At 36.7% G+C, this 27,827-nt stretch overlaps 1 protein-coding gene across 1 annotated transcript in view; it reads right to left on the reverse strand.

Annotated features, from left to right (window-relative positions):
* BMP5 (bone morphogenetic protein 5) overlaps positions 1-27,827 on the reverse strand; it is a 150,270-nt gene that overhangs the window by 23,776 nt on the left and 98,667 nt on the right. The window contains exon 3 of the mRNA XM_006070905.3: positions 19,471-19,619. Within this exon, the coding sequence (XP_006070967.1) occupies positions 19,471-19,619 (149 nt within the window). The remainder of the gene's footprint in view (positions 1-19,470; positions 19,620-27,827) is intronic.

Consider the following 27,827-nt stretch of genomic DNA (forward strand, 5'->3'; position numbering starts at 1 on the left):
AAGTGATGGCCAAAGATTCTTCCTACATTAGAAAAGTGGTTTCCAAGTAGGTCCACACTGGTACAAGACGGCAGCCCCAGGATGTAGGTGGGTTCAGATGATCTACTATAGCAGCATCAGCTTCAGAGAGTTGCAGCCGTTCAGAGGGGAGCCAAGCAGCAATCTGATGGCTTTGGAGGTTTTAAGGTAGATCCAAAACCGTCTCAAAGTGAGGGGCAGGGCAAGTGATGGGAATAAATGGTCCTAGAACAGGAGGACACTTTCTTTATGTCACATCCATGTCCTGATCTTGTTCACTGGAAAGAGGAAATGGGCAGGGTGAGCAAGAGAGGGAGAAGAACTTGATTGTTGGGATTTGTTCAAGTTTAAATTCAGTTGGAATCTCCCAAGCAAAATGGAGAGGAGATAGAAAAGCTTCTCTGAAGGATATATCAGCATTCCAGTGATTTCATTGACGGCAACTGGACCCAAAGGAACATGGTGCCCAATTATCCCAGGTTTATGGATCACAGAATTCTTGGATTATAAAATAAAAGGGGTGATGAGGACAAGTATGGGAGTCCAGAGTTATCATCTTTCACATTTGCACAAAGAATGCCCATTAAATCTTTCCATGTGAATTTTTTTAGAACTATTCCTGTTTTGGCCATCGTGCTTTCATTTCAAAATTACTGTACAGTATCAAGGGAAGAGGAAGAATTTGAGAAGTGAATATTGGGACATTTCTCAGTTTTATTAACTGCAAAATGAATAAAGATGGAGTTAGGATAGTATCGTCTAAGGAAATAATTATTCTTTTCACACAAGAATCAATAGGAAAGTATGTGATGCTGGAGCTTTAACCTACACATTTTGCCATAACTGAAGATAAAGATTCCAAATTTGCTCCCCTGATCTGTATGACTTTATATAAGTTCCTGGGTGTCAGAGTATTGTATTCATGTCTGCCTCTGAACACAACTATTTAAAGTTTAGAATCATGGAGAAGGTACACTGGCAAACCAAGGATCCATCCCCAACTGATTCGTTTTGTATTTCAGACTGTTTTTTGGGGAAAATGTGACTTTTGAAATGTTTATTTCTTTAGAAACAGGGTTATTAAAGGAGCCTCTGACATAAAACAGCTCTTTAGAGACATGTTGATGTTATAAGGATAAGTGGTTCCAAATATGAGCATTCAGTTTCCTCCAGAATACACAATTTGAAAAACATTCATTTGAGGATTTATCAGAGCCCAAACACTGATATCACTGTAAGATGTTAGCCTAAATTCCACTTTGTTTTTTTCCCCCTATAAACCCACAGTAATTGAATGCTTAACCCAAAACACCTGTGATGAAACTTGTGCACAAATTACCTATTCTTCACTTCAGAAGAGCTCACAGCATCCGCTGTGGGCTAGTTCACAGAAAACAAATCACTGCACTGTTTCTTATTCACATACTCTCTTGCTTTTTGCTTAGTTTCAATCTGTGATTAAATTTGATTTTGGTGCTCTTAAATTATAGTTCCCCGGCTCTAAATTATACTGGAATTGTACCTTTTTTAGAAACAGATGATTTAAAATGTGCAGAATTCTCTACCAGGCATATAGACTAAATCATTTTTATATCAGATTTTAAGGAATGTGGGGGAGATAGAATTTTGTCTACTTAAATTCCATATACATTTTAACTCAATGAAAGCTTAAACTAAGCAAATTGTAATCTAGCTATGAATTTCAACTGTGTTATAACTTGATGAAAAATTTGCAGTTTCTATTTTTATAGTAAAAGCACAGACCTATTGCCAGATATTTGAAATATCATAAATAGAATTTTACATTCATGCTCAGAATTTTCCTGTTGTGAAGATGGTTTACATTGCCTTGTAATCTCAAACAAAAACAAGGAAAAGCTGGGATTTTAAACTATTTCAGTGATACTTAAAACTCCTAGTAATGTGGTATTGGCAAATTATATATATTCTTGAACTTCAGAGTGCAAGGTGGTTAGAATTTTTAGTGATTCTTCATGGTGATTCTGAGCTTCTATTTAACACTATTTAACAAGCCAGGTGCTTCATGCAATCCCTTTGCTATATTTAAATTCAAAAGAGTAAATTAAAAATAACTACTTCATCTTATATTAAGTATTATATATTAGCAATTATATGTATATATATATTCATTACTAAAAAGTGTCAACAAGAAAAGAACGGTCAAATGTAATAATGTGTGCAAATAAGGAAAGAATTCTGTGGCTGATGATAAAGAGGAAAAGATAACATTGGAGGTATGACATCCACAGAAGACAGCTGGGGACCAGCTCCTGAGGAGCCAGCATGAGCTGGGGTTGAGTTATACCGGCAGACAAGAAATGCGGTTGCAGTTTTTGGTAACATTGCAATGGAAGAAATTCATTTTCATCTAGGACTGGGATACGTGAAGGATAGAGAAGTTTGAAGGAGGAAAAGATTTTTTAAGGAGTTTCAATTCTTTGTGAAAAGTTTGTGGAAGGAATTGTTATCATCTACCGTCTGAGAAAATCATGGAGATGAGAAAAGAAATTGGGATTCTTGGTTAGAAATATGGGTATCATGGCTCAAGGCAAGATAGGGGGAAACTCAAACAGCTGAGACCTGCAGTTCAAGAGGCTTCTGGAAGGGGGCCGGGGCAGAAGGGAGAAAGGAAGAGAAACATAAAGGAGCAGGGCCAGAGGTTTGTGCCTCATGGGGGAAGCTTTCCAGAACGCGCAAATGTTTTATTGTGCTTAGGGTGGGACTGAGTGATGGAAAAGGATTAGTCTCCTTCCAGGGACATTGTCTGAAGCACAGCGGCTCACCGTCTCAGGCGGGACCAGCCTCACAAATGCTTTTTACTGAAGCTCTCTTTTCAGCTAGTGGAAATATGAATCTCAAACTAGGAATTGTAGTTTACCTTCACATAAGCACTTACTTTTTAATAGCTCTTCTCTTTATATATAGAGCCTTTCCCCTGAGGCCCTAAGAGTTTTACAGACATCATCTGTCACACGCCCCCAAAAGCTTGGTTACAGTTGGTCTTACAGGTCTCATTTATTTTAAGAAAGCAGAAACATTCTTTTCACAAAACCATGGGAAGAGTGAATTATTTTTAGTATCTTTTCCAGTTCTTATGTGACTTTTTAAAATAAGAAACGTGTACACACACATACACGTCTTTCCTTTAAAATCACAGGAGAGTTCAATAAAACTATAATGAAAGCAGGATTTCAGCAGAAATCAACCAAAAAGTTTTTTAAAACTATATATTACTACGTGTTAAGATATCAGTGAAGAAAAGCTTTTAGACGTCAAGCTCGTTTGGGTTTGTTTCATAGCACTGAAATTAATTTCAGACGCTGAATTTTATCTGTAGTGGATGAAAGTGGTCTTTGCAATGAACTTAATGCAGTTACTTGGGAAAATTATGAGTCTCTAAAGGAAACATTCTTTTTTACCAGCTTATATGACAGATTATGCAAAAAGAACTTTTATCATATAGAAAAACATAGTTCATTAAATGTTTGACCTTCCTTTTCAATTTGATACATGAACCTATGAAATGATCATAAGCTACTTCTAGAAGCCTTAGAATAGTGCAGGACTACCAAAATGCAAGAGAAATAAATCATTTTGACGCTTAATAAAAAGAGAGTGAAAGGAGTAAAAGATACTTTCCAAAATACACATAGTGAAGGCCTGATACTGGATACCTAATGTATATACCATGATAAGTGTCTACTTTTTGTCAAAAAAGAAAAAAAAGGAGTTAAGATATTTGGGACTTAGTTTAATCCTTCACATATGATGGTTGGATCACAAACCATTCTTTTGAGTGAAGAAAAGTGGAACCTTACTTACACATAAGGGACCAAGTGAGACCTCATGATTTCATGGTGGCCCCCAGAGCAAAAGCACCCTACTGAGCTGTCTGGAAGCAAAATAACAGGTACTTCCCAGGTGTTTACTTATTGGTCCGCTCAAGTCAGAAACACACCTGAACTGTCATGCTTCTATCATTTTATCACCTCCCAGAGAAATCATGTGAGTACCTCCACTCATAAATAGAGCTGATACCCAAAGGTCATAACCGGCAAGCCTTTCAGAGCGGTCAGGGAAACTGGGAATTGAGGACAGGAGCCGATTCAATCTTTCTAAAGTTAAAAAGGAAGAAGCAGCTGCCATGTTGGCATGTGGCAATTTAACAGTTGTTTTACACACAATGTCTTATGTATTCTTCCTAGTAAAATAATGATTACACTTTTTAAAGGAATAAATAAAGGTCCGAGAAGGGTCATGTTTTTAAGTCATCCCTGCCCACTCTATTCCTTTCAGCACACAGAGTGCCCTTTTGTTAGGGATTCTTTAGGGCTAATGCCTTCCTCTTGGGTCTCTGCTCCCCACCTTGAGAAGACTGGAGGAAATCCAAACATCTCCTGGGTCTGGCAGTGACATCTACACCGCATCTATCAAGGATGCTGTGCTAGCTGCTGGTTTGTGACGTTTAAGGTAGAGGACAGGGAAGCCTGGCGTGCTGAAGTCCATGGTACCACAAAGAGTCAGATACAACTTAGCAACTGAACAACAACAACACAACTTAGCAACTGAACAACAGCAACAACATCAAGAGGGAAGACCACTCAACACTTCCTACATCCACAACACGGGTGGTCCCCCTACCCTTTTCCATTCCTTTCAAATTAAAACTTGACAAGTTTGACTACAGAGAAATTATAACCCATGTTCAAGGATTAGGGACTTGTAATTTTCCTATCGAAGTATATTCCCTCCAATTTCAAGTTTTGGTCCTCACTTAGAATACTCACTGTTGACTTAGGTGGGTGGATGCTCTGGTTTGTTATGATTTTCCTTTGTTCCTGTGAGTGAGCCAAAGTTTAGCCAAATCTCCAGTGACTGTCAATGCCTTTCATGGACTAAGAGCTCTCTCTTCTTCCTCAGCTCATGAACTCTTTATTGTCAAATTCAGACTTAAATTGAAGAAAGTAAGGAAAACCACTAGACCATTCAAATATGACCTAAATTAAATCCCTTGCAATTATACAATGGAAGTGACAAATAGATTCAAGGGATTAGATCTGATATAGTGCCTGAGAACTATGGACCTGTTTGTGACATTGTACAGGAGGCAGTGATCAAGACCATTCCCAAGAAAAAGAAATGAAAAAAGACAAAATGGTTGTCTGGTGAGGCCTTACAAAGAGCTGAGAAAAGAAGAAAAGCTAAAGGCAAAGAAGAAAAGGAAAGATATACCCATTTGAGTGCAGAATTCCAAAGGATAGCCAGAGGAGGTAAAAAAGCCTTCCTCACTGATCAATGCCAAGAAATAGAGGAAAACAATAGAATGGGAAAGACTAGAGATCTACTCAAGAAAATTAGAGATACCAAAGGGAACATTTCAGGCAAAGATGAGCACAATAAAGGACAGAAATGATATGGACCTAATGGAAGCAGAAGTTATTCAGAAAAGGTGGCAAGAATACACAGAAGAACAATATAGAAAAGATCTTCGTGACCCAGATAATCACAATGGTGTGATCACTCACCTAGAGCCAGACATCCTGGAATGTGAAGTCAAGTGGGCCTTAGGAAGCATCACTACGAACAAAGCTAGTGGAGGTGATGGAATTCCAGTTGAGCTATTTCAAATCTAAAAGATGATGCTGTGAAAGTGCTGCACTCAATATGCCAGCAAATTTGGAAAACTCAGCAGTGGCCACGGGACTGGAAAAGGTCAGTTTTCATTCCAATCCCAAAGAAAGGCAATGCCAAAGAATGCTCAAACTACTGTACAATTGCTCTCATCTCACACGCTAGCAAAGTAATGCTCAAAATTCTCCAAGCCAAGTTTCAATAGTACATGAGCCAGGAACTTCCAGATGTTCAAGCTGGATTTAGAAATATTGGAATATTTTGGAAATATTGAAGGTGGGAGGAGAAGAGGATGACAGAGAATGAAATGGCTGGATGGCATCTCTCGATGAACATGAGTTTGAGTAAGCTCCAGGAGTTGGTGATGGACAGGGAAGCCTCGCGTGCTGCAGTCCATGGGATTGCAAAGAGTGGGACATGACTGAGTGTCTGAACTAACTAACTTCTTCCCACTGTACTCCATACTCAAGATGCAAAACCAGCACTGCCCTTATTCTGCAATATGTCTTTAAGAAATACATTAAACCATGTTCAACTTATAGGGGAAAGAACAATGGAAGAGACAGAGTTAACTTCTGTGTATGATGAGAATAGGGTAATCTCATATTCTTCATGCCCCTAAATGAAATATTACCACGAAAATATTTACCCTTCAGATCATCAGTCAAAGAAGAGTCAGAGCCTAGAAAAACTGGAGTATGTTCCTGACCTTGGCATTTGTTTGGCAAGATGGGTGCTCCATAGTTACTGTTTTGAATTAGGGAAAATCAAAAACAGGAATACAGATGTCACCAAACACTTCCATTTCCCTTTTCATTAAGGGAAATCTAAAAAATGGTAAAATACCTCTTTCACCAGGTAGTGAAGCAGCACAAACTCCTGTTTGGTTCCAAAACTATTTTTCATGTGTGTTTCTGAGTTGTGATGCTAAAATTTGGATAAGTAAATGATGTTTACCAAGTGGCTCTTATTCAAATATAAACATACTATAAATTAAAACAAATAAGTTGATTTAAATTTTGGTTTTAAAACACTATATACATAGTGGACATAAAACACCACACTCAAGATTTTCAATTTATTACTGAATATATACTATAGTCAAATCTATTTTTAAAGAAAAGTTATTTTCCCTCTACTGATCATTATACAAAACTCAACTAGGCTATGGAGGCTCATTTCAGATACCAACTAAAGAAAAATATAATGATAGAGATAGCAAAATAGATATTTAAAAAGAAACCATCAGCATGAGTTGTTATATCCCAAAGAACTAAGGGATGTGTAATTTACATTGAAACAATTTTGTTCAAAATATGATGTTTTTAGCAAAGCTTTTATGGCTAACCCAATGTAACTCTGCTCATAGGGGAAAAAATTCGAAGGCAAAGCTAAGCACATTGACAAATTAAAAATGTGATTCATTGCCAGATACTTTGTCTTTTCAATTTTGGAGGAAAATTTTATCCCAATTTGTTGCTCCCCAAAACACAATTCAGGGAATACTCTTTAGGGCTGGCATAATAACAGGTCACCATCAGCCTAGATGCTGGGAAGAGAATTGGTGAGGTAAGACACAGGACGAATTTCATACTGAAATTTTGCAAATAATCAATAAACTGTGGGAACTGCATGTATGACTCACCTCAAGTGAGTTCGCTGCACCGTGATTGAAACTACAAACTTGGGTACCAGTTGAGACTTAATAAAGGATGACGGGAGAGCAGACCTGAGGATTCCATGATGGGAAGTTTGGACTAAGGGTACAAAAACAGAAGGAGAGGAAACGAGGGGTGGGAGGGAGAACCTAGAAAAATACATTAGTGAGCAACCCAGGGCACAAAGAAACGGAGACGTCTGTTATCAAAATAAAGAAATGAAATTTGACTAAATTTAATTACATGTTGAAGCTGATCACTGGCAGAAAAAGTTACAGTTTCTTCTTTTCAGTCTACAAATTATCAAGTTAACAGTAACTGTGCATGGAGCTATAAGAAATATTGAAGTAGATAGATTTTAAAAAACAAAAAACTGGCCCAAAATGCAGTTATCTTTTGTCGGTCAGATCACAGTTAGATTCCAGGCAGAAAATATAAAACCCAAAGACAATTCCCAACAATCCAACATAAAGCTCAATTTTGCTCCATAACAAGCATGATTAATCCACTGTTCTGTTTGGAAATTATAAAAATGCATTGTTTTTCAGTTTGGAATTTATATAAAATTCATCTCATTTGTGAGAGTCATAGTATATGTAAGATCTGACTTGGAAGACAAATCATTTTTAGATTCATGGGCAAGGTTCTTGAGCTTTGTAAGACTGTTGCCTCATGTTCAAAATGAGAAAATAGTGAAAATAAAGCAGACATTCCATTTAAAAATCTCACCAAATGGCTGACATCTAGCACCTTCTCAGGAAATGTTAGTTTCCATAAGTTATTAATATTATGTTGGTTGACCACCATTGCAAATACAAGGTTTGAATGCTTATTTTATATGAGCTACAGATATGCCTAGGAAATAAAACCTGAATTGATCATGAAAACTAAAAAAATACAAAATATTAGTATGGAATTATTAAACATACTGACAAAATCAGATTATTAAAAAGCAGTTCTTTGTATAGACAGAAAATGTTTTACTAGGTTGAGTCAATTTGAAAATACATAAAGTATAGTTTATAAAAATAGTGTATGACTAAGAGGAGAATTAATAAGATGTTAGGTTGAACAAGGTAGAAATTGAACAGTGCCTCAATGTTTCTGTTTAGTTACTCTAGCCATGAAAGGCATATTGATGACTTTGCTCATTTTTATGCAGTGGGAAAAGAGCAAAAATCTAAAGCCAGGAAAGATTTATGTTCTCTGATGTGCTTTAAGACATAACACAAGTTAGAAAATCCATAGGTCACAGCTTACATGGGTTTGGAAAATTAACAAATACTGATCTTAAACCCCAAAGGAAATCTATGTCATATTTATTTTTAGTAGAAATCTAGTCATTTTTACCATAAAGATACAGAAAAAAATTCTTCTCAATGGAAACTCTTTTAAATCATTCACATAAATTGACCTAGGCAGTTGTTTTGTTTAGCTATCTTCTAAATCTTGCTTTGGCTTGATTCATAAAAAAAAAAAAAATTGAAAAATGACATATTGCCATAGATTTATTTATGCTTTAATGTTTTTAAAATTTATAGAAATAGAAGACATTTTAAAATGTTTTAGAGAAATTTAGGTTTCCATTGTGGCACTTAAAGAAAAGAAAAAATATAATCCTACTAAATGCTGTAATAAGAGCTCTCTAGATACCTTAATAATTACAGATTTTCAACTGTGAGCTTATCTGGTCCTTCACATGATTAGTTGGGAATCTGTTTATGCCTAAGTATTTCACCTCTTTGCCTACACACACACATTTACCCCAAAAGAAAGTTCATCGGATATCTAACATTTATTTCCCTTTACCTATTTCTCCATCTCTGATTTTATATAATATCTTGAGTTTTGTTTTGAATTCACTGTACCCCCTCTGAATATAATATTTAAATATGTATCATGCTAAAAGTATAAATATATGCTTATAAATTGCAGTTATCTGAGAAATTTTCTCAGGAGATATAATAATCCCTAGACAAAGGTCAAATAAACATTGAATTCTTCTAGTCACATGAACTCACTCCTTCATGATACAAACAATTCCATAGCCATTAACACCCAGGTCTTGGGGCACTTTTTTTAATCTAATGTCTTCAACCTGCCCTTTTTCACACATGGATTTAATTTCTGAACTAAGGGGAAATTTTAATTTTACTTCTTCACTGCATTTAAGTTTTTGAAGATTCCTTGACTGACCGTAGTGGCTCAGATGGTAAAATATGCCTGCAATGCAGGAGACCTGGGTTAGATCCCTTGATTGGGAAGATCCCCTGGAGGAGGCCATGGCAACCCACTCCAGTACTCTTGCCTGGAGAATCCGCATGGACAGAAGAGCCTGACAGGCTACAGTTGATGGGGTCGCAAAGACTCAGACACAACTGAGCGACTAAGCACACACACATGCATTCCTTGACTATCTTCCTAATTTATTCTTAAATGTTCATCCTAAAGTCAAGCAAGTATGCTCTAGTTATCCCCAACAGTAAACAGTACATAAAGAACCACTTCATTTATAGTAATATTTACTGAAAACAAATCATAGGACTATATGTTCCTTTTTCCTACTAGAACATTTAGCAAGATACGTGATTTTTACATTTTCTTGGAAGTAGAGACCCTCATTTATTTATTTGAAACCAATTGTCATCACCATAAATGCAGCAGCAGGGAAGCATATGGTTTTATGAACAAAAATGACTTAATTGCTTTAAAACATCAAGTTCAGATAAGGGAAAAGCTATTATCAAATCTCAAAATGTTTAAGAGATCTTCTGATAAGGGGACATACCTCAACTTTCTGAAGTGAGATGCATAATAATGAGAAACTGTAGTCAAAACAGCAGGACAAAAAGAAAAATATCACACTTGATCTCTGAATTTCTTCTGCTACTTATTAGCACCATGTCAGCTGATATTCAGATTAAGCAGCCATATAGATCATCTGACCCTTAACACAGATAGATAGTCATTGACAACACAGGGGCTTAATTTGGAAAATTTCCCCCTGAAGTAAAAAAGATTGTGTTAGGGAATCCAGGGATAACTCAGCAAACTTATTTAATCAGATACTTGCATTGAAAAGAAACAGATTCCAGGACTTACTAACTTTAAGCAGATATCACATTTAGAACTCCACATCTCTCTCAGACAGACACGTTCACATTTAATAAAAGGAAAAGAATGCCAAAGTGAGTAACTCGCATATTTGGTTAATGTATAGCAATGTGAAAACTTTAGATTCTAGAATAGATTTTTCTAATTAGGAGTATATATTCTTTAATTCAAAATATATCATGGAATTTTTGAAAAATCTAATTTTTAAGATAACACATTAATAAGACCTCACAAATATTGCAATTTTGGAAAAGAAGAATTTATCAATATGTTAAATTACTCTGCACCTAAGAAGTGACAATAGAAATAAGCAACCCATTCATATTTTTGGAGAAACAAAAGGGAATCCCATTTCTTATTAATGTAAGTGTGGCAGCTATCAATTTCCAGGAATGAACCCTAAAATTCCCACAAGTGAAGAGTAGAGAGCATGGCAAAAACTTGGGTAATAAAAGTTTTAAAAATATGCACTTTCAATTTAATTGCATTAACTCAAGATCTTTTTAGGAGAAGGCAATGGCACCCCACTCCAGTACTCTTGCCTGGCAAATCCCATGGACGGAGGAGCCTGGTAGGCTGCAGTCCATGGGGTCGCGAAGAGTCGGACACAACTTTCCCTTTCACTTTTCACTTTCATGCATTTCACTTTTTCCCTTTCACTTTTCACTTTCATGCATTAGAGAAGGAAATGGCAACCCACTCCAGTGTTCTTGCCTGGAGAATCCCAGGGATGGGGATTCCGTCTCTGGGGTCACACAGAGTCGGACATGACTGAAGTGACTTAGCAGCAGCAGCAGCAAGATCTTTTTTATAGTTTGAATAATTATGTTGGTGAAAATACAAAAGGATTAAATTGTTGGTGCTTTTAGAAAAGCTCTGGTGCTGTTCAGTCGCCAAGTCATGTTTGACTATCTGCGACTCCATGAACTACAGCAAGCCATGTAGTGTCCTTCATGGAGTATCCCTGTCCTTTACTATCTCCTGGAGTTTGCTCAAACTCATATCCATTGAGTCAGTGATGCCATCCAACCATTTTATCCTTTGTCACTCCCTTCTCCTCTTGCCCTCAATCTTTCCCAGCATCAGGGTCTTTTCCGGTGAATCGGCTCTGCACGTCAGGTGGCCCAAGTATTGAAGCTTCAATGTCAGCATCAGTCCTTCCAATGAATATTCAGGGTTAATATCCTTTAGGATTGACTGGTTGAATCTCCTTGCTGTCCAAGGGACCCTCAAGAGTCTTCTCCAAAACCACAGTTTGAAAGCATCAATTCTTCGACACTCAGCCTTCTCTATATGGAATAGAGAAATTTTTGTGTACCAACAAGCAGGAAAAATAGTCTTCCTAGGTAGCACAAGAGAGGGAAGAGACACAGGTTTGATCCCTGGGTCAGGAAGGTCCCCTGCAGAGGGAAACAGCAACGCACTCCAGTGTTCTTGCCTGGGAAATCCCAAGCACAGAGGAGCCTGGCAGGCATGTGCTGTCTTCATGGGGTTGCTGCTGCTGCTGCTGCGTCGCTTCAGTCGTGTCCAACTCTGTGCGGTTGCAAACAGTCAAACAAGACTGAGCACACAGTAAGCAGAAAAAAAAATTTAAAAGCCATATAACTTTACCCCTTTATAATGTATGGGAAATACAGCTGCTAACCAATATGGGTTATAATCTGAGAAAGCAATAATTTTAAGAGTTCATTTTCTTGACTTTCAGAGAGGTCTTCTATGATGTTTTTCCAATCAATGCATAGAGTATCTTCAGTTTTCTGATTTTCTTAATGGAAAATATTATTTATGTAGTGGGGATTTTATACAATTTGCTAAAAATCTTAACACATTAGGAGCTCTTGGACCCAACTCTTCAACAAAGACAATCAGTGTGTTTTAATCACGTGTTGTATTAAAATACTGCTTGTAATTCAACTGTCTTTGAAAGAAGCCATATTGATGTGCAAGGTTTGTTAATAGTTTTATGAAGAGTTTATGAAGCCAAATGATAGTAATTTACACTGATGTATCTCTGGGTTGAAATTTTTCTCTTATAGTTATATAGTTCAGCCTTTTCAGCCTTTAATCAATTATGCTTGTACAATACACATTCCCCTATAACAACAGTTGTTTCCCTTATATTCATTGATGTAACTAGTTATTTCCCAAATAACCATATTATTTTTTCTTAAGAATAAAATGGTTGAGTCTTAAAGCAATCATATTAAGTATTAATAACTTGATATTTTCTGATGCCTATGAAGACCTAGCCAATATAAGCATTCAATTGATCATGGCACATATCACTGAATGTTCATTTCTATTGGCTTCATACCCTAGATCCGAATGTACTTAAAAGCTTCCTACCAATAATCATTATGTTAACCGAAGTTATTAGACGTGCACCTAATACACTATGCTTCCAACTCAAGATTTAAGAACATATGTCATTAATCTTGGGGCTTCCCTTGTGGCTCAGACGGTAAAGAATCCTCCTGCAATGCAGCCTGTCTCCAGTGGACTATCATTTGTGAATTCATCTGAAACCCTATTAAATCATCTGTAAAATCTCCACAATAAAAGCACTGACCCTAAATTAAAGGAGTGTCATGTGGAGTAAGTCTTTGTGTATTTTCTCATCCAATTCAACCCAGAGATTTTATTCTTGTCCTACCATGTCTCAGGTACTATTGTCTAATATAATTGTGCAACATTCTTGAAAGGTGTTACCATTTTACTCATTTAGCTAATGCTATGGCTAAAATGTAAACTATTCTGTCAAAGCCAAAATTTTAATCTAGTTTTCCTAATGATTTCTTCCTAGAATTTGTTTTTCCAGAATGGAGCTCTCCACTTTGTTTATACTCCTTACTTAAATTAAGTATCAAAACCTTAAAATCTAAGTTATCATAACAAAACCCATAAATTTATTTATATTATATTAAACATTATAATGAATCTAATTTGATAGTTTCATACCTCCGAAATTTTCTTGCCCTTGATTTGGCTACAAAATTTACTAAAACTTTGAAATCCCGACTTAAAATCTGATTTTTTACCTTGATACACTTGGAAATTATGCCACAAACTTTGTTCAAAGAAAAATGGATTTTAGAGTCTTATTTTTTTTTAAAGAACCTTATACTGTTTCTTGGACATTAAACAATACTCTGACAGAACAACATTTTGATGACTTGAATACAAATGAATCAGAAACATAAGGATTGAATTTTCCTTGACATATAAGTGGGTTTGAATAGAAAGGAAAAAGTCATTGGCAAAATTTACCCTGAGTATTGCCAAACCTAAAACGTCTGAAAACACAGGGTTTTTAAAAATACATTCTAATGGTCCCCAAAATACTATCTTTGTTTTCCATCTTTAAATTATTCTATAAACCCAAATTTGAAAAAAAAAATTAATTTACTTGGAAGGTTTAAACTATATAAAGCATCAAACAATGGAAAATTATAGTGTTTGCCGAGAAAACCCAAGTCTTAAAATCTAGAGTAAATTGCTCTCTGGATAATAAACTCTGTGTACATACACATTTGTCCATGTGTTTGCATGTGTGTGTGAGTGTGTGCATGTTTATATATGTAAAGGGTCGTAATTACTGCAGATTTACTAGCAATTTTAATAAAGATCTAACAAGGCATGTAATTAATGTATCTTTATAAATCAGGGAACTGAAAATCTTAAATTTTAAGATAGATCTAAACCTAATCATTTCCTGCTTAAAAAAAAAAAAAAAAAAAAGACAGAGTAACTATTTTACCAGGTTATTGACGACTATGAGAGAGGGTTCGAGAATTCTGAAACTGATTTAGCACAATTGGTACAACCACTTGTATGGAATTTCTAAATTTTGCTGTTAAGAAGTAGCAATGTTTCTTTTCCATTTGCTTGCTCATAAGTTTGCTTTATTTAGCTGAAACAGACATATGGAACTCAGAGAATTTTCTATTCTGCCTGAAAAAAATCAATAGAATATCCTTAAACTCTCCTGCCAAATCCATGGCAGTTCATTTATCAAATTACTAAAAAGAATATTTTACAAACTGACATACTTTCCACATGTCCTCTGAGGAATCATGATGTTACTTTTGATTTCAACAGTCTTTTGATTTCCAAAATATATTTAGGCTTCTTAGCTGTTTTTTCTTTGTGAAAGCAGGATAAACAAAATTTAACAATCCGTATCAGTGATTTCCTCCTCACTTTAAGATTGAAGCAATTTTAACTACTGTACTGTGGTTTGTGGTATAAAGTTCTCCTATGTTAAACCAAAATTGTTTGGTTAATAATCAACCCAAATGTATAGTTTGGAATTTCTTCTTAAGAGTAACATGTTCATATATGTAAAATAGATAAACACCAAGGCCCTATTATATAGCACAGGGAACTATATTCAATATCATGTAATAAATCAAAATGGAAAAGAAAATGAAAAAGTATATTTATATAACTGAAACAATTTACTGCACACCAGAAACAAACACATTGTAAATCCACTATACTTCAACTTAAAAAGAATAACATGTTCAAGGACAGGTGGTCTGCAAGAATCTTTTACTTCACAAATTCATTCAGTGATCATTCAGAACATGTTTTTAATACCTACAACCTGCATGGTACCAAATACCGAGGGTACCACTGTGAGCCAGAAATACACATCTATGATCTTATGAAACAGATATTCAAATATGTAATCATGAAAGTGTTACTTGATTGATTAAAGCAGCAAGTCTAGTTCTTCAATGACTTGTGGTCAAGCTACAAGAATATATACATAAATGTCATGGCTTGTCCATAACTGATCTCCCAGTCACTTTCATAAAATAACAGCACTCGCAACCATAGAAATACATGAAAGCTGTTCTAGCCTAGTCTGGACATCTGGTTTTTCTGAAGGATACCATGCCATTTTGCCATTCTATGGATTTACTCACACTGTTTCTTCATCCAGGAACTAACTCACTCCTCCTTCCTTACACCAACTCCACTCCCTCCTCATCTTCATTTCTTGAAATCTTAGCCAAGTGACGGAGCCCAAAAAGTCACCTGGGCCATGGTGCTTTTGGCTCCATTTGGACTTAACCACCTCTCTCACATTTTCCTGTAGTGTCTTTATTGTATTACTATTTTTAGGATTTAAGGCATTTTATTCCTTCTAAAGTAACTACAAATGTCTATCTCCCAGTTCATAGTCTCCTTAACACTTTGCCTTTATTTATTTTTACTTTTTGGCTGTGTCACACAACGTGTGGGATCTTAGTTCCCCAAGTAGGGACCAAACCCTTGGCCCCTGCATTGGAAGTCTGTAGTTTTAACCACAGGACTGCCAGGAAGTTCCCAACACTTTGTCTTGCCTGGATAGGCACTAGAAGATTTTGTGCCGAACAAATCAATAAATGAATAATGGTCAACAAAAGAATTTGAAAGCTGGCTTTCCTGAGCTTCATTTTTTACGATTTCCAATTACTTTGCTGAGAAGTAAACATGTTCAGAATCCATTATTGCAAATAAAAGATGTCTGTCTAATCCGTTTGAAGCAATATTCCAATAGAACATTGAAAACATCAGCAGTGATGAGGGAGCAGTAATAAGTTGGGGCATCTGGTTATCTATGTTTACAGAAGCATGCCACAAGCCTAGTTTCCATGAGGTTGTAGTTAATAAAACTAAGGTGACCCCAGAGGGTCACTTGTTTTCCCAGGGCCATATATGCTCTAATGCTGGTTAAAATCTGTTAAGTGTTTAAAAGTTAAGTATCGCTTAAATACAAAAGGCCAGGTTGCCAGCATATTTAATCCTTTTAACATTTTTGTATCAGACAATATTAAAAAATCAAAGAAAAGCAACAAAATGCTGTCTGTCTCAAGCTAAACTTTTAAATAAAGAATTTGGAAACCCTTGAAAGAAGTTAAATGTGAGTTTATTTTAGGCTCCAAAAAGACCCATAAATAATATGAGTCATTTAAAGTAAAATTACTCCTAAAATATAAGAGAAATCAATCAAAGGAAAAGGATAAACAAAATATAAAGTAGTTCTCAAAGGAAAGGATGAATTGGAAGCAAGAAAGAACTAAACAGTTTAGAGTGTAAAGGAAAGAGAACCAACATAAGAGAAGAAGAAAAAAAAAAAAAAAAAAAGAGAGAAATTTCAGAATTTTCTAGTTGGGAGGGAAGGGTGAGGAAGTTAAAAAGAAACAGGGGTCATATTTCACAGATCTCCTGAGTTTTGTTTAGTTAGACATTTCAGCATATCTCCAAGGAAAAGACTGAGGGAAGCACATACCACTAATTTAATTTTTCTTTGGACCACATACCAGGGAAGAGACTCCTGGCTCAGCCCCTCCGGGCACATTTCCCTGTCACATTTCTGACCATAAATGTAGAGTAGTTGAACACTGTAAAAATTTAAGGGAGATTATTTAGATGTATGCCTTTCTGTCTACATTTACAATGATTGAACTCTTAAAATCTTTAATGATAGTCTCAAAGCCATTATGGAAAATATCTTATAATTCAAAATATTTTAATTGCTTATGAAAATTTAAAACATCAGTATTGTAATTAAAATCTATGGAAAAGTCTGGATTGGGAGCAGATGTCTCAAACTTGTCTGTAACACTTTCGATAAGAGCCTTCCTTTTCTAGCTCAAGATCTGAGGCACGTGAAACCTTCAGTAGACAAACTCTGGGATATATTTGATTTGTGTCTGTCAACCTCACTCAACATACACAATCTTTGGGGTAACAGCACTGGGCATGGTCTGATTCTCAGGCTATGAATCTGGTTGTAGGTAAAACAATGTTACCATGAAGTCCAATTGCATCAGTAATGATCCTCCTTGAAAAACCCAGGGCAGACCTAACTTTTACTTAACTCAGCAGTTTATTAAGCAAGGCTTTAGTGTAATATAGCAAGGAGAAGGATTCTAGGGCTGATGTTTCTATTGCTGGATCCTGCAAAAAGCTAAAAATAGTAAACTAAAATAGGGCACATTCTCTAATAAATCATCACTTTAATTTTTTTTTTTATTATTATTTTTTTACTTTACAATATTGTATTGATTTTGCCATACATCAACATGCATCATGTGTACACCCATGGTGGATGCATGTTGATGAAATCATCACTTTTAAAACCACCTCTGCAGCCATGATCCTACTATTTTCGAGTGTTGAGCAAAAGCATAAGTTAGGCCACTTGGTAGACTTCTGAATATTTTGAAAGCACTGATCAAGGAAACAAATCATTAAAGGATGTTTAATCCTCCTGTGGTGACAAATATAATTTTAAATGACCTGGAAGTCTAGATTTGAATTTAAAACTTTGGAATCTGAGTGATCAAAGGTGAACAAAGCCTTGCACTCCCTGACCTCTTGATCAAACAGGCCAAAATCCTTCTCATCATAGTCTTTGTGAACTCTCTTTTGTTGGTTCAAAATGCCTGCCCTCCAATTTCTTCACCAATCACATTTTCCTGAATGTTATGATTGCAGCTAGAATTTTCTCACTGTTTGACACTCAGCGTGTAGCAACATGCACTCAATGATATTACGTGCGGACTACTTATGCCTCATTTAGCTGCAAGCCTCAGGAAGCCACCTCTGCACTTGTTCACCATTTTATCTCCAGCATTAAGCCAAGCACATAGCACATCCTCATTCAATGAGTACTTCTGAGCATAAAATACCTTCTGAAGCTTCTCAGAAAAGATTTCCTATAGACCTGTGTACTAAGAATGCCACCTGCCGTATCAGTAAACAAAGGTCGTTGCAGCATCAAGCCATCCCATTACAGCCGCCGCAGTCAGCCCCGAGGGATCTCAGGGTGGAAACAGGATGCCTCCCTATCAAACTGTCAGCCACCAGAGCCACCCCACCCCTCAGCAGTGCACTGGAGGAGACTCCGGATGAGAAAGTACAGGATACTGGCCCCTCGATAGCTGAGGTGCATATCAGAGGGATGATTTCAATGAGCCCAGACCCTTGCATCTTGCCATACATAGAAAAGCCCTAAATTCAGTAACTTGAGATGTCTTGCTTTCTTTAATTAACAGTAATCCCTTGATGTTCCAACTACCTGGAAAATCTCTGTATATCCTGGCTCCCCCTTTACCTCTTTAGAGCATCCCTTAGTCATACAAGGATGAGATGGTTGGATGGCATCACTGACTCAATGGACATGAGTTTGAGTAAACTCCGGGAGTTGGGGATAAACAGGGAGGCCTGGCATGCTGCAGTCCATGGGGTCACAAAGAGTCGGACACGACTGAGTGACTGAACTGAACTGAACTTAGTCATATAAGAGGCTGCATCCTAGGCCTAAGTCCTCAGTTTTCTCCACCAACTAAAACATAACCTCAACTTTTAGGTTGCACTTTTCTTTTTTTAAAGTCAACAAATCTCTCCCAGAAGTGATCCTGGAGCTGTTGTCTTTTGACCAAATATTACAGTATGTTAAGATCTAACTCAGTAACATCTTCTGCATATTCGTGAGTCTTTTGTTCCATCCTCATCTTCCTCTGTATTATGGTAGGTCATTTGTCTGTTTCCCTATCGCCTGCTTTGATATATATTTCTTTTTTAAGTCAGGTTTTGACATATTCTTTGACTATGGTAATATTTATTCTTCTTTAGAGCACAGTTCTGTATGTTTTTACAAATTCCATAGCTATGTAACCACCACCGCAGTTAAGACATGGATCCACAGCACTTCACACATCACTTTCTTTCAGTATTGCTCTATAACAGTTGTGCTGCTTATTTACACACAGGCCTTCAACACAAGAATAAAAACCCCAAGGCCAAGAAGAGGGCTTAAGTTGTTTTTACCTCCCACAGCCATTGCAGAGCCTGACAATAAATGCATGTTGTTTATAAATCAATTAACTAATCAATATATTGCTCTGTCTTATAGACTGCACCACTTTGCACATCGTGCATATAAAAACTACATTGGTTAAATCCCACAAAAAGCTGTAACTCTCAATGTGTAGAAACCAGTACCACAAAATGTACAAAATTCAGTGCTTACCATCTCCTGTTTCTGCACAAAGTTGTAAGCCCAAATTGTTCTGTGGATTAATCACCCAATGATTGCTGGTCACAGTGATATCAAAGACAAGCCAACCCACATCGAGAGCTTGGGTCTTCCTTGTGTCTAACAAGAATAGATCTGCATCCCTAAGGAGAAAGAAAACAACAACAAAAACAGTTACAGGTTTGAATGAAAATCATCATTCCCTACACTTAAGTGAAAGCACTACAAACCCACTCTTAAAATGACAGGAGTTGACTAAGGAACAAGGGAAACAAATGACTCAAGTGATGACTAATAAGATACAGGACGTTTTATTGCTAGAATCCCAGCCCAAATCTGATGCAGATTAGGAATATCTGAAAGTAATTTCCATTTTCCTGCTCTTCACTGTCAAGTTTCCTTTACAAACTGGCTTAGTGGTCTTGATTTAGTCCCTGATAATCAGTGCTTCCCCTAACCACTACCTGGAAGGAACAGGACACTGGCAAGTTCATGAGCAGCTGCTGAACTGAATAGAGAGGAAGCAACAGCAGCTGCTCCGGTCTGAGTGGCTGTGGATTCTCTATGGAGGTGGAGGGCAGGCAGTCTGTGATGCAAGCCTTTCAGAGATCATTTTCTCTTTTAGAGATCATTTTCCTTTCGTTTCTACTTTATTATACTTTTTCCCATTTTTATTTCATTTTCTGCTTTTGTTATAGAATTATTTTATGGATACCAGGCCAAAAGAAGGTCACCAAATACATCATTGGACTAAGGGAGAAGTCCTACAGATTGGGTATTCCCTGGTAGCTCGGTTGCTAAAGAATCTGCCTGCAATGCAGGAGAGCCCAGTTCGATTCCTGGGTCAGGAAGACATGCTGGAGAAGGGATAGGCTACCCACTCCAGAGTTCTTGGGCTTCCTTGGTGGCTCAGCTGGTTAAGAATCTACCCGTAATGCTGGAGACCTGGGTTTGATCCCTGGGTTGGGAAGATCCCCAGGTGAAGGGAAAAGCTATCCACTCCAGTATTCTTGCCTGGAGAAGTCCATAGACTATGGACTATACAGTCCATGGGGTCACAAAGAGTCAGACATGACTGAGCAACTTTCACTTTTCCCTGGATCGAGCTATGGATCTGCCCTGACTTGCTTTAACATCATCTGTGTGCACAAGTCCCCTGAGGGCAGTAACAGCTATGAATATAAACTTGTATGTTTTAGAGTGATCTCCACGGTGTTACCATTACTAATATTTATCAATCTTAACTTTAGTATTAACTTTACAAATGTATGAGTATCTGTATAATGTATTATTTTATTATTTCCTTGCTATAGGCAGCCTCTGAGGCAAATGCTACATATTTTTGACATTTAATCTTTTTCTAAATTTATTTTATCAAAATATAGTTGATTTATAGTGTTCTTTTAATTTCTGCTATACAGAAACAAGATGCAGTTATATATATATACATACACACACACATACATTCTCTTTCATATAGCAAGATCTTATATATTAAGCAGGATTTTGTTCATCCATCCTCTATATATCAATAGTTTACATATGCTAATCCCAAATTCCCACTCCATCCCTCTGCCATTCCCCCTCATTCTTGGCAATCACAAATCTGTGCTCTATCTGACATTTAGTCTTTACAATAGATCTCTTATATTGATGAAATTCAGGCTCAGCGAGTTTGGTGGTAAAAACAAAGGAAATCCATCAAAGTAGAACAGAAATATACTATTATGCATTGATGACGGTGCTGAATTTGGCAGCATGTCATTCATGAGGAAGATCAGAGCTATGTCATAATAAGTTATGCTCTATTGTTCTATTGTATTTTCCATCAATCTGTATCTTAGAAGGCACTTCAAAGATGGCTTACAAAATTTAAACAATTAATTTTGAGAAAAATCATGTATATTTATTATTTCCTTAGGAAAAAAGTCATCAGTGATCATTAAAAACTGAACCGTAAAAGAAGTAAAGAATCTCAGTCAATATTTTAGAGGCTATAGCTCCATTTCTTTACTTAAACTTGATTTAAACCATCCTTCCATTAACCTAGAGAAGTTAAAATAAATGTGTTAATGATGCAATCAATTAAATTGACCAGCTACCATACACCCAAAAATGCAGCTTTCATTCTCCTTCACAATTTTCTTACCAAGGAAGGGTTACAGACACTTTTTCACATCCAATACAGGACTCAGTGTGAGTTACTGCAGATATACAACAAGCATATAATACAATGAAACGAAAAGATTAATTTTTTCCCAGTTGAAGTTTAAGGATCTATCATATTCACACTGCGGTTGAACAAAAGTAAAATTCTCCCTGCCTCTCGTAACTTGAAAAATCTACCAAATAAACAAATCTAAGAAAAACTGATTATCTTTAAATTTTTGATATATTTTAAAACTATCTTTGAGACTGTTATCTTGGAATTAATTTAATCACATTGCTAACTTCCTAAGAGAAGGATCCACCTTGCAGTTTTGAAACTACTCAAGTGCTACCCTGATTTTATTTGAAATGTGATAAACGTGTTCTGAAAGAGATGGAAACACCAGACCACCTGACCTGCCTCTTGAGAAACCTATATGCAGGTCAGGAAGCAACAGTTAGAACTGGACATGGAACAACAGACTGGTTCCAAATAGGAAAAGGAGTACGTCAAGGCTGTATATTGTCACCCAGCTTATTTAACTTCTATGCAGAGTACATCATGAGAAACGCTGGGCTGGAAGAAGCACAAGCTGGAATCAAGATTGCCAGGAGAAATATCAATAACTTCAGATATGCAGATGACACCACCCTTATGGCAGAAAGTGAAGAGGAACTAAAAAGCCTTTTGATGAAAATGAAAGAGGAGAGTGAAAAAGTTGGCTTAAAGATCAACATTCAGAAAACTAAGATCATGGCATCTGGTCCCATCACTTCATGGCAAATAGATGGGGAAACAGTGGAAACAGTGTCAGACTTTATTTTGGGGGGCTCCAAATTCACTGCAGTTGGTGATTGCAGCCATGAAATTAAAAGACACTTACTCCTTGGAAGGAAAGCTATGACCAACCTAAATAGCATATTCAAAAGCAGAGACATTACTTTGCCAACAAAGGTCTGTCTAGTCAAGGCTATCGTTTTTCTAGTGGTCATGTATGGATGTGAGAGTTGGACTGTGAAGAAAGCTGAGAGCCGAAGACTTGATGCTTTTGAACTGTGGTGTTGGAGAAGACTCTTGAGAGTCCCTTGGACTGCAAGGAGATCCAACCAGTCCATCCTAAAAGAGATCAGTCCTGGGTGTTCATTGGAAGTACTGATTCTGAAGCTGAAACTCCAGTACTTTGGCCACCTCATGCAAAGAGTTGATTCATTGGAAAAGACCCTGATGCTGGGAAGGGTTGGTGGCAGGAGCAAAAGGGGATGACAGAGGATGGGATGGCTGGATGGCATCACCAACTCGATGGACATGAGTTTGAGTGAACTCCGGGAGTTGGTGATGGACAGGGAGGCCTGGTATGCTGTGATTCATAGGGTTGCAAAGAGTCGGACACGACTGGGCGACTGAACTGAACTGAACTGAAAGGTGTTCTAATAAACCCTGCAAAGCATTACCAATCCTTGGCATGATATAAATAAACATTTGAATAACAAAACTGGTCACAGAGGTAAGTTCTGAGAGCAATTTCAGCTAGTTAACAAATATCTGTAGGTGAAAGTGAAGTGAAAGTCAAAGTCGCTCAGTTGTGTCCAACTCTTTGCGACCCCATGGACTCTACAGTCCGTGGAATTCTCCAGGCCAGAATACTGGAGTGGGTAGCCTTACCCTTCTCCAGGGGATCTTCCTAACCCAGGGATCGAACCCAGGTCTCCCGCATTGCAGGTGGATTCTTTACCAGTTGAGTCATCAGGGAAGCTTTACCTTTAGGTAGTTATTTATTATTTTTAAATTCTGCTACTTTTTCAGAAAAAAGAATTCCCAAACTATTAACATTCAAATCTCAAAACTTAAGCAAGTCTATTAGGAAAATAGTTTCAGTTTTAAAAATACTTAGAAGACACATCAGCCAGCAGATCCAAGCAAAGCCTAAATACTTGAATTTTTGTGATGCAAATCACAAGGCATTGGAAGGTAAACCTAGGCAAATAGTATGATTTGAAAATCTATATATTTCTAGTTCACCTCTGAAAAGTTATAAATGTTCAGTTACCTTCATAAGCTTCATGGTTTCCTATTCTTGAGTAAAGCTATTTTATTTTTGACCCTTAACTTCTACTTTTAAATTTCTCCTCTTTCTTTTTGCATAAAGAACTCTTCTGCATTAACTACAGACAAGAGAATATGCTTTAGGAGAATCAAGTCTATTTTTAACAAGCATGATGTTAATAATTACATAATTTTCCATCATGCACCAACTCTCATAACAGCATCTTAAAAATAAATTCCTAACCATTCTATAGAAATCTAGATGTGATTTCTTTAGAAGTATAAAATTACTCCACTAAAGAACAGCACTTAACTCCCTGGAAATAGCAGAATTTTTTTTTTAATTTTATTTTTAAACTTTACATAATTGTATTAGTTTTGCCAAATATCAAAATGAATCTGCCACAGGTAATTATCTCTTTAAAGACTACTTTAAAATTACCTCTTTAAAGAATATTTGAGTTATCTCTTTATTTTTTATTTTATTTTTTTTTTAATTTTATTTTATTTTTAAACTTAACATAACTGTATTAGATTTGCCAAATATCAAAATGAATCCGCCACAGGTATACATGTGTTCCCCATCCTGAACCCTCCTCCCTCCTCCCTCCCCATTCCATCCCTCTGGATCGTCCCAGTGCACCAGCCCCAAGCATCCAGTATCGTGCATCGAACCTGGACTGGCAACTCATTTCATACATGATATTTTACATGTTTCAATGCCATTCTCCCACATCTTCCCACCCTCTCCCTCTCCCACAGAGTCCATAAGACTGTTCTGTTTCCAACTAATGTGACATTCAGAGGTTCTAGAGGCTAGAACTTCAACACATGGATGGGGGAAAGAGGCGAGCACAGTCTAACCCATAATACTATTTTTGAAAAAAATTTTAAAAGGCAGGAATAATCCTAGATGTGAGCATTCAGTTTATTGATATTATAGCAATTATCAACACTGAAATGCTTTAAAAAACTAATACAAGGAAGTCAATTTACATTGACCAAAATAACTGATAATGACTAAAATTTGTATTTTTATTTTTCAGGTAAAATTTGAACCTTTGTATTCAGTATGATATAGATTTGCATACAAATTCCTCATAAAGCTAAATTAAGCTATCATGCAGGTGTTAAATATAGAGTCACAGAGAACAGATACAGGATTTGCAGCACAGATAGATATATTAGATATGAAATATATGATATATTAAATGTAATTACTCACAGCTGAAAAATAATATGTAAATGTGTAGATACAGTTAGAGTTAATTACAAACACATGAGCATATTTTACTTCATTCATGACCAGAGGTTTAAACATGTCTATTCATGGAAAATTGGTGGGCTTGTATGTACTGCTTTAGAAGAATACACTTTATTTTACTGACAGAGGAAAGGTTCTTGTACATGTGCCTTGGGAGTCTTGAAATACCAAAAGGGTAGGAACTTCAACTAAGGACTGAGCAGCAGGAACCAAATTCAGTAAAAGTTGATTTATCATCATCCTAAAACCACACATCTTAAAATAGTCTTACATATCTAAGACTATGACATTGGGCTTCCCAGGTGGTGCTAAGGGTAAAGAATCCAACTACCAATACAGGAGACACAGGAGACATGGGTTTGATTGCTGTCAGGAAGATCCCCTGGAGTAGGAAATGGTCACTCACTCTAGTATTCTTGCTTAGAAAACTCAATGGACAAGAGGAGCTGGGAGGCTACAGTCCATGGGGTCACAAAGAGTTGGATATGATTGAGCATGCATGCACATCTAAGACTATGACATTAGAAGAGCTAAAACAATTTTTATCATCTTTATATAAATATCAATGTATTATAATGAAGTAAATAAGGATTTAGGGAGCAGACAGAGCTTGAACAATTAAGGAATTCCTCAGCCTCAGTTTCCCAATGCATAAAAAGAGTATGATAATCCCTGCCTTAAAAGAGTGTGTGAAGACCAAATGTAATATAATCTGGATCTCTGTTTGGAAGAGAGGAAAATTATAGTTGAATCTTTTGCCACAAGAGGAAAAAATGAAATTGAAAACATCAAAAGGAATTAAAGTTATTTATGTAATCAACAATAAAATGGTGAAAGAGAAATAGTCTTCATATTGTTACAGTTTCAATCATATGTACGCATGTATATGTGTGTGTGTGTGTGTATATATATATATATATATATACATATATATATGCTGCTAAGTCACTTCAGTCGTGTCCGACTCTGTGCAAACCCCATAGATGGCAACCTACCAGGCTCCCCCATCCCCGGGATTCTCCAGGCAAGAACACTGGAGTGGGTTGCCATTTCCTTCTCCAATGCATGGAAGTGAAAAGTGAAAGTGAAGTCGCTCAGTCGTGTCCGACCCTCAGCGACCCCATGGACTGCAGCCTTCCAGGCTCCTCCATCCATGGGATTTTCCAGGCAAGAGTACTGGAGTGGGGTGCCATTGCCTTCTCCGAGATATATATATATATATATATATATATATATATATATATATATATATATATATATACACACACACACACATATATATATGTATATATATATACACACACAAATATGTATATATATAGAGAGAGAGAGAGAAAGAGAGAGTAACAGAGAGAAGATGAAGAAGAAGCAGTTATCCAGGAGCATAAACATTCTACTGTCTAACCAAAAAGCTCTAAATCTGGTCAAAAAAAGTTTTGGGAAACTGTCTGGAAGATACAGAGATAAATTTCCAGGCAAAAGTTGAAATACTCTATTTCCATGAGGCAAGAACCTTAAAGAGCACCGTGATATCTCCACTTTTCCCAAACTTTCTCCATTATAACTTTTTCAACTCCTTTCATCTCCTTTGTCTCTGAATAGCTTACCATGTCTAGTAGAAATGTAATGATTACCACCTAAGAAGAAAGCATACATCTTTTTCTGGGTATTCAACCATAAATACACACCATCTGAGGAATGTGACATATGGTTCAAGCATGGGACAAATTAACAATGGATGCAAATTTTATTCTCTGGAGTTTATAATGTCGATAGTTTCTATCATGAGCAACTTTAAAAGTGTTAGAATTTGACTTTGGTATTTTCAGATGGTAATTGTTTTTTTCTCCCAAAACAAATAAGAAATAATAAGCTTCTGTAAATCTCACAGAACACCGATTTTCAGATTATGTAATTCAATGCTGTGTTTACATTGAAAAGGTATAGATGCAAACTGGTAAAATAGTAATATAACATGGACTTTAATGGCAAAAATGGAAAACAAGCTGAATTCCCATTATGAAAATTCAACCACTTTTCTCTTTGCAGATTTTTTTAAATTGCCAAGATACTGATAATATTAGTAGGATTCCTGGCACTACACCATTTCATATTTTTCCCTTGCAGAGAGATCTATACATGGGCTACTGAATACACACACACATGCACAGCATGAGAGAGTCCCTCACTCAACAAGAAACAAAGAAGTGAGAGTATTACATACACAAATGAACTACTTTTAAGTTCCCTAATGAATGAATGATATACCCCGTTCAAGTTCCTAAGAATTCTTCTGTGCTATGACTCTTATGACCCCAATGGATATGAAATAGTCAAGGAAAAAAATGAATTTTTAGGGCATGAATTATTCCCATTTTTAGCTTTATAACGTAAATCTATAGCTAGAGCAGCATTTCTCGACGTCAGCATTATGGACAATTTTGACCAGATCGTTCTCTGTTGGGTGGGGGTACCCTGTTTATGGCAGAAGTTTCAGCAGCATCTTTCATTACCCCAGCGTTACTACCCGTTGGATGTCAGTAGGCCTCCATCCTCGCCACAGTGAAACCCAAAAATGCCTCCAGACACCACTAAATGTCTCCTGGGGATGAATCCCCTCAGTGGAGAACTGGAGCTAGAGCTTGATCTCTGCAAGTGCAGGAACGCAAATCATGCTTGGGTGCTGTCCTGTATTCTCAGAGCCAAGGGCACCGCCCATCTGAGTGTTATTTCCACTGCTCTCAAGAGCCCATGAAATCCCCCGGGTGTTACTGTCAGTGTGCATCCTGAAGTACGTCCAGAGAAGAGTCACAAATCCTAGAGAAGCTGGAGGGGGAGATGATGTCAATGTGAAACTGACTGTGGATTGGAATGATGACAGCTTAACTAAATATA

Source organism: Bubalus bubalis, chromosome 2 (assembly GCF_019923935.1).
Source record: "Bubalus bubalis isolate 160015118507 breed Murrah chromosome 2, NDDB_SH_1, whole genome shotgun sequence".
In the NCBI taxonomy this organism is placed as follows: Eukaryota; Metazoa; Chordata; class Mammalia; order Artiodactyla; family Bovidae; genus Bubalus; species Bubalus bubalis.